The sequence below is a fragment of the Ambystoma mexicanum genome, chromosome 8 (assembly GCF_040938575.1).
Source record: "Ambystoma mexicanum isolate Mex_15411 chromosome 8, UKY_AmexF1_1, whole genome shotgun sequence".
NCBI classification, from domain to species: domain Eukaryota; kingdom Metazoa; phylum Chordata; class Amphibia; order Caudata; family Ambystomatidae; genus Ambystoma; species Ambystoma mexicanum.
The window spans coordinates 56,488,900-56,498,105 of record NC_090929.1 but is presented as its reverse complement, the minus strand read 5'-3'; the positions used below and the strand labels follow the sequence as shown (position 1 = coordinate 56,498,105).

The following is a 9,206-nucleotide window of genomic DNA, read 5'->3' as shown; positions in this document are numbered from 1 at the left end:
TTTCCATGGGGACTGTCCCTGCTCCCCCCGGGGAAGGGAAATGGTCCTCCCTTGCCTGGGAGAGGCCCGGATAACAGAGGCTACATCAGTGCTTCGGCATTCTCCACAGTCTCCTCTCTGTGCTGCATAGACCCTCTCTCCATCCTCCCGTTTGTCCAGTGCAGCTGTCCTCTCTCTGCCTATCCTCGCCTGTCTCTGCAGATATGTAGCTACGTTCCTCTCGCCAGGCTCCTCTGTCTGCTCTGTGCTTCTGCTGCCATCAGAGCAGGCCTCTTCTCTCTGCTCAGTGCTGCATGCCTCTAACTAGCCTCCTCTGTGTGTGCTGCCCAGGCCTCCTACCAGCCTCCCCTGCTTGTTCTGTGCTTCTGCTGCCATCAGAGCAGGCCTCTTCTCTCTGCTCAGTGCTGCATGCCTCTAACTAGCCTCCTCTGTGTGTGCTGCCCAGGCCTCCTACCAGCCTCCCCTGCTTGTTCTGTGCTGCTGCTGCCATCAGAGCAGGCCTCTTCTCTCTGCTCAGGGCTGCATGCCTCTAACTAGCCTCCTCTGTGTGTGCTGCCCAGGCCTCCTACCAGCCTCCCCTGCTTGTTCTGTGCTGCTGCTGCCATCAGAGCAGGCCTCTTCTCTCTGCTCAGTGCTGCATGCCTCTAACTAGCCTCCTCTGTGTGTGCTGTCCAGGCCTCCTACCAGCATCCCCTGCTTGTTCTGTGCTGCTGCTGCCATCAGAGCAGGCCTCTTCTCTCTGCTCAGTGCTGCATGCCTCTAACTAGCCTCCTCTGTGTGTGCTGTCCAGGCCTCCTACCAGCCTCCCCTGCTTGTTCTGTGCTGCTGCTGCCATCAGAGCAGTCCTCGTCTCTCTGCTCAGTGCTGCATGCCTCTAACTAGCCTCCTCTGTGTGTGCTGTCCAGGCCTCCTACCAGCCTCCCCTGCTTGTTCTGTGCTGCTGCTGCCATCAGAGCAGGCCTCTTCTCTCTGCTCAGTGCTGCATGCCTCTAACTAGCCTCCTCTGTGTGTGCTGTCCAGGCCTCCTACCAGCCTCCCCTGCTTGTTCTGTGCTGCTGCTGCCATCAGAGCAGGCCTCTTCTCTCTGCTCAGTGCTGCATGCCTCTAACTAGCCTCCTCTGTGTGTGCTGTCCAGGCCTCCTACCAGCCTCCCCTGTTTGTTCTGTGCTGCTGCTGCCATCAGAGCAGGCCTCTTCTCTCTGCTCAGTGATGCATGCCTCTAACTAGTCTCCTCTGTGTGTGCTGCCCAGGCCTCCTACCATCCTCCCCTGCTTGTTCTGTGCTGCTGCTGCTCTTTCTCCACCCTCCTTTTTCTGCTCTGTGCTACACACCCCTCTCAGCAGCTCCTCTGTCTCTCTGTGCTGCTGCACCCCTCTCTCCAGACTGTTGAAGTTTCCCTCCAGCCTCCACTGCCCGTTCTGTGCGGCTGCAGTCATATCTCTAGAATCTATTGCCTGCTTCTCTGCAGCTCTCTCTCAAGTCTACCTGCTGTGCGCTGCTGCAGCTCTCGCTCTAGCCTCCCCTGTCTGATATGTGCTGCTGGAATTCTAGATAATCCCACTGTCCAGTCTGCTGCAGTCCTCCCCTCAGCCTCCAAAATCTGTGCTGCTGCAACCCTCTTCCCAGCCTCCAAACTCTGCACTGCTGCAGCCCTCTCCCCAGCCTCCAAGGTCTGTGCAGCTGCAGCCCTCTCTCTAGCCTCCAATGTCTGTGCTGCTGCAGTCCTCTCTACAGCCTCCAAGGTCTGTGCAGCTGCAGCCCTCTCTCTAGCCTCCAAGGTCTGTGCTGCTGCAGCCCTGTTCTAGCCCCCCAGGTCTCTGCTGCTGCAGCCCTCTTTCCAGACTGCTAAAGTTTCCTCTCTAGCCTCCACTGCCCGTTCTGTGCGGCTGCAGTCATATCTCTAGAATCTATTGCATGATTCTCTGCAGCCCTCTCTCAAGTCTACCTGCTGTGCACTGCTGCAGCTCTCGCTCTGACCTCCCCTGTCTGATATGTGCTGCTGGAATTCTAGATAATCTCACTGTCCAGTCTGCTGCAGTCCTCCCCTCAGCCTCCAAAATATGTGCTGCTGCAACCCTATTCCCAGCCTCCAAACTCTGAGCTGCTGCAGCCCTCTCCCCAACCTCCAAGGTCTGTGCAGCTGCAGCCCTCTCTCTAGCCTCCAATGTCTGTGCTGCTGCAGTCCTCTCTACAGCCTCCAAGGTCTGTGCAGCTGCAGCCCTCTCTCCAGCCTACAAGCTCTGCGCTGCTGCAGCCCTCTCCCCAGCCTTCAAGGTCCCTGCTGCTGCAGCCCTCTCCCCAGTCTCCAAGGTCTGTGCTGCTGCAGCCCTCTCTCTAGCCACCAAGGTCTGTGCTGCTGCAGCCCTGTTCTAGCCCCCCAGGACTCTGCTGCTGCAGCCCTCTTTCCAGACTGCTGACGTTTCCTCTCTAGCCTCCACTGCCCGTTCTGTGCGGCTGCAGTCATATCTCTAGAATCTATTGCATGATTCTCTGCAGCCCTCTCTCAAATCTACCTGCTGTGCACTGCTGCAGCTCTCGCGCTGGCCTCCTCTGTCTGATATGTGCTGCTGGAATTCTAAATAATTCACACTGTCCAGTCTGCTGCAATCCTCTCCTCAGCCTCCACAATCTGTGCTGCTGCAACCCTCTTCCCAGCCTCCAAACTCTGCGCTGCGGCAGCCCTCTCCCCAGTCTCCAAGGTCTGTGCTGCTGCAGCTTTCTCCCCAGCCTCCAAGGTCTGTGCAGCTGCACCTCTCCCCAGCCTCCAAGGTTTGTGCTGCTGCAGCCCTCTCCACAGCCTCCAAGGTCTGTGCTGCTGCAACTGTCTCTCCAGCCACCAAGGTCTGTGCAGCAGCTGCAGCCCTCTCTGCAGCCTCCAAGGTCTCTGCAGCTGCAGCCCTCTCTCCAGCCTCTAAGGTCTGTGCAGCTGCAGCCCTCTTTCCAGCCTCCAAGGTCTGTGCAGCTGCAGCCCTACCCCCAGCTCCAATGTCTGTGCAGCTGCAGCCCTCTCTCCAGCCACCAAGGTCTGTGCAGCTGCAGCTCTCTCTCCAGCCTCCAGGGTCTTTGCAGCTGCAGCCCTCTCTCCAGCCTCCAAGGTTTGTGCTGCTGCAGCCCTCTCTCCTGCCTCCAAGGTCTGTGCAGCTGCAGCCCTCTCTACAGCCTCCAAGGTCTGTGCAGTTGCAGCCCTCCCCCCAACCTCTAAGGTCTCTGCTGCTGCAGCTTTCTCCCCAGCCTCCAAGTCTGTGCTGCTGCAGCCCTGTCTCTAGCCTCCAAGGTCTGTGCTGCTGCACCCCTCTCTCCAGACTGTTGAAGTTTCCTCTCCAGCCTCCACTGCCCGTCCTGTGCTGCTGCAGTCATATCTCTAGAATCTATTGCATGCTTCTCTGCAGCCCTCTCCCAGGTCTACCTGCTGTGCACTGCTGCAGTTCTCGCTCTGGCCTCCTCTGTCTGATATGTGCTGCTGGAATTCTAGCTAATTCAAACTGTCTAGTCTGCTACAGCTCTCTTCCCAGACTCCAAGGTCTGTGCTGTTGCAGCCCTCTTCCCAGCCTCCAAGGTCTGTGCAGCTGCAGCCCTCTCTCCAGTCTCCAAGGTCTGTGCTGCTGCAGCCCTCTCTTTAGCCTCCAGTGTCTGTGCTGCTGCAGCCCTCTCTACAGCCTCCAAGGTCTGTGCAGCTGCAGCCCTCTCTTTAGCCTCCAGTGTCTGTGCTGCTGCAGCCCTCTCTACAGCCTCCAAGGTCTGTGCAGCTGCAGCCCTCTCTCCAGCCTCCAAGGTCTGTGCTGCTGCAGCCCTCTTCCCAGCCTCCAAGGTCTGTGCAGTTGCAGCCCCCTCTCCAGCCTCCAAGGTCTGTGCTGCTGCAGCCCTCTCTCCAGCCTCCAAGGTCTGTGCTGCTGCAGCCCTCTCTTTAGCCTCCACTGTCTGTGCTGTTGCAGCCCTCTCTACAGCCTCCAAGGTCTGTGCAGCTGCAGCCCTCTCTCCAGTTTACAAGCTCTGCGCTGCTGCAGCCCTCTTCCCAGCCTCCAAGAATTGTGCTGCTGCATCCCTCTCTCTAGCCTCCAAGGTCTGTGCTGCTGCAGCCCTCTCCCCAGCCTCCAAGGTCTCTGCTGCTGCAGCCCTCTCCCCAGCCTCCAAGAATTGTGCTGCTGCATCCCTCTCTCTAGCCTCCAAGGTCTGTGCTGCTGCAGCCCTCTCTCCAGCCTCCAAGGTCTGTGCTGCTGCAACTGTCTCTCCACAGACTCCAAAGTTTGTGCTGCTGCAGCCCTCTCTTTAGCCTCCCTCCAAGGTTTATGCTGCTGCAGCCCTCTCCCCGGCCACCAAGGACTCTGCTAATTCAGCCCTCTTCCCAGCTTTCAAGGTCTGTGTTGCTGCAGCCCTCTCTCCAGCCTCCAGGGAGTGTGCTGCTGCAGCCCTCTCCCCAGCCTCCAAGATTTGTGCTGCTGCAGCCCTCTCTCCAGCATCCAAGGTATGCGCTGCTGCAGCCCTCTCCACAGACTCCAAGGTGTGTGCTGCTGCAGCCCTCTCCCCAGCCTCCAAGATTTGTGCTGCTGCAGCCCTCTCTCTAGCCTCCAAGTTCTGTGCTGCTGCAGCCCTCTCTCCAGCTTCCAAGGTCTGTGCTGCTGCAGCCTTCTCTCGAGCCTCAAAGGTCTATGCTGTTGCAGCCCTCACCCCAACATCCAGGCTCTGTGTTGCTGCAGCCCTCTCCCCAGCCTCCAAGGTCTGTGCAGCTGCAGCCCTCTCCCCAGCCTCCAAGGTCTGTGCAGCAGCAGCCCTCTCCCCAGCCTGCAAGGGCTGTGCTGCTGCAGACCTCTCCCCAGCCTCCAAGGTCTGTGCAGCGGCAGCCCTCTCCCCAGCCTGCAAGGTCTGTGCTGCTGCAGCCCTGTCTCTAGCCTCCAGGTTCTGTGCTGCAGCAGCCCTCTCCCCAGCCTCCAAGGTCTGTGCTGCTGCAGCCCTGTCTCTAGCCTCCAAGGTCTGTGCAGCAGCAGCCCTCTCCCCAGCCTGCAAGGTCTGTGCTGCTGCAGCCCTGTCTCTAGCCTCGAGGTTCTGTGTTGCTGCAGCCCTCTCCCCAGCCTCCAAGGTCTGTGCAGCTGCAGCCCTCTCCCCAGCCTGCAAGGGCTGTGCTGCTGCAGACCTCTCCCCAGCCTCCAAGGTCTGTGCAGCGGCAGCCCTCTCCCCAGCCTGCAAGGTCTGTGCTGCTGCAGCCCTGTCTCTAGCCTCCAGGTTCTGTGCTGCAGCAGCCCTCTCCCCAGCCTCCAAGGTCTGTGCTGCTGCAGCCCTGTCTCTAGCCTCCAAGGTCTGTGCTGCTGCAGCCCTGTCTCTAGCCTCCAAGGCCTGTGCTGCTCACCAGCCCACTTAAAGCCCTGCCACAGTAGATCAGCACACCCAGCTTCTTGGTACACATGCTGTCCATGGCTAGACTCCTCGCAGTGCTACTGGAGTATCTCGGGTCTCCCCTCTTAGTACTTCTGCAGTTCGTTCCACGACCCCCCTCTGTGTGATTCTGCAGAACCCCCAGGCCTCCCGTCTCAGTGCTGCTGCAGTCCATCCCTGTACCCCTCTCTCGGTGCTGCTGCTGCTTCCGTCCCTGCTTGGGCTTCACTGGCCCTGCTGCTTTGCCCTTCACCAGGGGTGGACTGCCCTTCAGGGAGCTGTGGAGATTTCCCACAGGGCCTGTACAGGAAGCTCTGGGGATTTCCCACAGGGCCTGTACACGCTGGTCAGGGGTGGACTGCCCTGCAGGGAGATCTGGGGATTTCCCACAGGGCCTGTACACGCTGGTCAGGGGTGGACTGCTCTGCAGGGAGATCTGGGGATTTCCCACAGGGCCTGTACACGCTGGGCAGGGGTGGACTGGCCTACAGGAAGCTCTGGGGATTTCCCACAGGGCCTGTACACGCTGGTCAGCGGTGGACTGCCCTGCAGGGAGATCTGGGGATTTCCCACAGGGCCTGTACACGCTGGTCAGGGGTGGACTGCCCTGCAGAGAGCTCTGGAGGTTTCCCACAGGGCCTCTGCACGCTGGGTCACTTTTGAGTGGGTTCGCTGGTTTTCTGCATCTTTTAATCTCTCTCCTGTCACCCCACCTGGTCCTTTCCATGTAGCCTCAACCCCCTCGTCCCTTTGAAGCGAAGAATTTGCTAGAATGCTTCCAGTCTGTTTTTCCTGTCTCTTCCAAAATGTCTTATGCCACTTTTTTTTAATGTCTAACTACTTTTTAATCCCTATGTAGGGACAACTGTGTATAAAAACTCACTGTTTGGACACCGGGCGTGCGCTCGCTTGCAAGATTCGCCTGAGCAGTGTAATATGGGGCCAGTTTGGAAAATATGTCCAGAGACACTGCTGCCCCCCTCGGCCCCCCTGCTTCTATTAGTAAAACAGGTGCAGTGACCCACAGGCATAGATATGAGTTATGTGTCACGCTCTATGCTGACAATGCGTGTGGTGCTGACCGATGACAGGCGTGCACGTGGCGGCGTGACGTTGCACGCCGCCGCGTGCAACATAAATAAATGGGGCATTTCCCGGCCGCGTCAGAGCGACCGGGAAGCCCGAACCGAGAGGACATGTGAGAATGAGTCCTTCGGGGTCTGGGGCTTACGGGAGGTGCCGGGGGTCGCAAGCAATCCCAACAGTGGCGACGAAGGTGGGATACGATGCCTGGGCCCGGCGGTGAATTACCCGCCAATTTTTGTTGATGCAGCGAGGTCGTCCTGAGACTTCGCTCCGGCCCACAGGCCGTGCGTTACCCACACGGCTGGCGGCCATTTTGCAGATCAGGCCGTGAAACTTCTCTGAGCTCCGGTTTGAGCAGGGAGGTGAATCCAGGCCTAATTTTTGGGAATCCTGTCAGCAGGCAGTCATACCTGCACGTGAATATGCCCAGTTTGTGATTTTTCATTTTCCTGGGTCTACTACGTCGAGTGCAAGCAAGGAGGAGGGCTACAATGGCTGGGCCTGCATAGCCCACATTTCTTTCTTGTCTTAATTTTTGGAGCAGTTGGAAGCTGAGGCTTCTTTTTATCCTCTTCATCATCAGACTGGTGGCCCCACTAATTTTCATCCTCTTCATCATCACAGAGGTGTGTTGCAGTAGCTGTTTCTTCAATGGTGCATGCTGGAGTCATTTGGACTTGGTGTTTGAGTTGCGGCCCCTGTCTTCCACGCTGGGGGTGCCTGTGCGCTCGAACTGATGAGTGATACTGAGGACCAGGACGGAGCGGCAGTGCAGCAGCCTCCACATGTGCCAGTAGCACTTCAAGGTTTGCTGCTTCCAGTGCAGCCAGCACAGCAGCCTCCACAGCAGCCTCCAGTTGGTCAGGCAGGTCTTCCGGGTCCTCTACCTCCAGCACAGCCCGCGGCAGTGCCTGTTGTTCAGCAAATTCCCCCCGCCATGGCTCAGGTACGTGAACAGGCGGCTCTGCAGCCCATCCTGGAGTTTGATGTATCGGGCCCGCCTTTCAGTTTGGGGCCCAGATGGAGGAGATGGGTGGACCGCCTCGGCAGGTCCCTCTGTCCAAGAGACTTTTGAATCACTTCCGCCGGGGGATGGATCTTATGATCAGGCGAAGGCCGCTCTGCAGGCTTACTTTTTGCCTCTCGCCAATGCAGATTATGAGCGTTTTGTGATGATCTCTGCCAAAAAGAAAGACAATGAGACTCTGGACACTTTCTATGGGCGCCTGAGGCGTCTCTCGCTGGCCTGCAGATGACATGATCAGGACTATGCTTATCCAGGCGTGTTCATCAAGCAAGCTCAGGCGCCAGGTATTAAGGGAGCCCGGAATCACGCTTCAGCGCATCCTTGAACTGGGGAGGTGCCATGAGGTGTCGGAGGCGAGAGCAGCTAGAATGGAGGCTGGGTCGCGCCCCATCAAGACCGAAGAGGTATGTGCGATGTGGCGAGGTGGCAGGGGCACCAGAAGACCTGGCAGCGGTCCCCAGGATAGAGCCGGGAGGGCAGGAGAAATTTGCCAAAAATGTGGGTATGACCTGCCCCACCCAGCAGAATGCCCTGCGGCTGGAAAGACTTGTGGACGGTGTGGGTTACCAGATCATTTCTCGAGGGTGTGCAGGGCGGCAATGCCGGTGTTGGTGCCGACGGGCCCGGGACGGTCCAGTTCCACTCGCCAGGGTCGACCATCCAACGCCGCTCAGGTGGACCAGACTGAGGAGGATGCCCAGGTGGAGGAAGCGGAAGAAGATGAGGAAGAGAACATTTTCTTTGTCTCGAGTGTGGGGATCCTGAAAAGTAAGAACAGGAGACAGCCAAGGTGCGTGGTCGAGGTGAATCGATCTCCAGTCCCGGTCCTCGTGGATACGAGGGCTTAGGTGAATGTAATGGCCGTGGACACTATGATGCTATGGACCAGCCCCCCAAGCTGGCTGCACCCAAGGCCCGCATCTTTGCCTTTGGTGGTGTGGACCCTATCCCTCTGGACGGTGTGTTTGTGGCAAAGGTAGAACACGAGGGCTCCCAAATCACAGCACGATTCTATGTGACACCGGTGAGCACCAATACTTTGTTAAGTTGTGCTGCAGCAGAGGCCCTCGGCATTGTCAGCTTTGCATACTCTGTCTATTTAGAGGACATTAATGACTTGCTCGAGAAGTATGCCGCACTGTTCAAGGGGATTGGGCAGATGGCCGGTGACCCAGTGAGGCTGCACATTGATGAATCGGTGCAGCCCATTGCCCTGAAACATCGAAGGGTACCGTTTCACCTCCGTGAACATGTCGACAAGGAGCTGGACAATTTGGTCAATCTTGACATAATAGAAAAGGTTGACAGCCCGACTCCCTGGGTGTCCCCGTTCGTGGTGGTGCCGAAGCCTAAACAACCTGATGCTGTTAGAATCTGCGTCGACATGAGGCTCCCGAACAAAGCCATTAACAGAGAGAGACACCTCACACCGACAATTGATGACATCATTGCGGAAGTACAGGGTGCTCGCTTCTTTTCTCAACTGGACCTCCGGGCGGGCTATCACCAGGTTGTCCTCCACCCCGAGTCGAGGTATATCACCACCTTTACTACACACCGAGGGCTATACTGCTATAAGAGACTGAGTTTTTGGTGTGTCCTCGGCAGCGGAGGTGTTTCAGAACATTATTCGGGGAGCCCTGGTTGATCTAGAGGGCGTTTTGAATATAAGCGATGACATCCTGGTGTTTGCAAGAATGGAGGTAGACCATCTGAGGCGGTTGGC

At 57.9% G+C, this 9,206-nt stretch overlaps 1 protein-coding gene across 1 annotated transcript; it reads left to right on the top strand.

Moving 5' to 3' along the window:
* The first annotated feature begins 2,164 nt into the window (after positions 1 to 2,164).
* LOC138471433 (ice-structuring glycoprotein-like) lies at positions 2,165 to 5,353 on the top strand. Its single transcript, XM_069609068.1, has 4 exons — positions 2,165 to 2,310; positions 2,598 to 3,274; positions 3,501 to 4,168; positions 4,271 to 5,353. Exons 1-4 carry the CDS (start codon positions 2,165 to 2,167, stop codon positions 5,351 to 5,353), a joined length of 2,574 nt encoding a protein of 857 aa, XP_069465169.1.
* Positions 5,354 to 9,206: the final 3,853 nt, after the last annotated feature.

Coding starts and splice junctions, on each gene's coding strand:
- LOC138471433 (XM_069609068.1), top strand. CDS start 2,165: ATGTCTGTGCTGCTGCAGTCCTCTCTACAGCCTCCAAGGTCTGTGCAG. Junction 3,275..3,500: donor CCCTGTCTCTAGCCTCCAAG/GTCTGTGCTGCT, acceptor AGTCTGCTACAG/CTCTCTTCCCAGACTCCAAG. Junction 4,169..4,270: donor CCCTCTCTCTAGCCTCCAAG/GTCTGTGCTGCT, acceptor CCCTCTCTTTAG/CCTCCCTCCAAGGTTTATGC.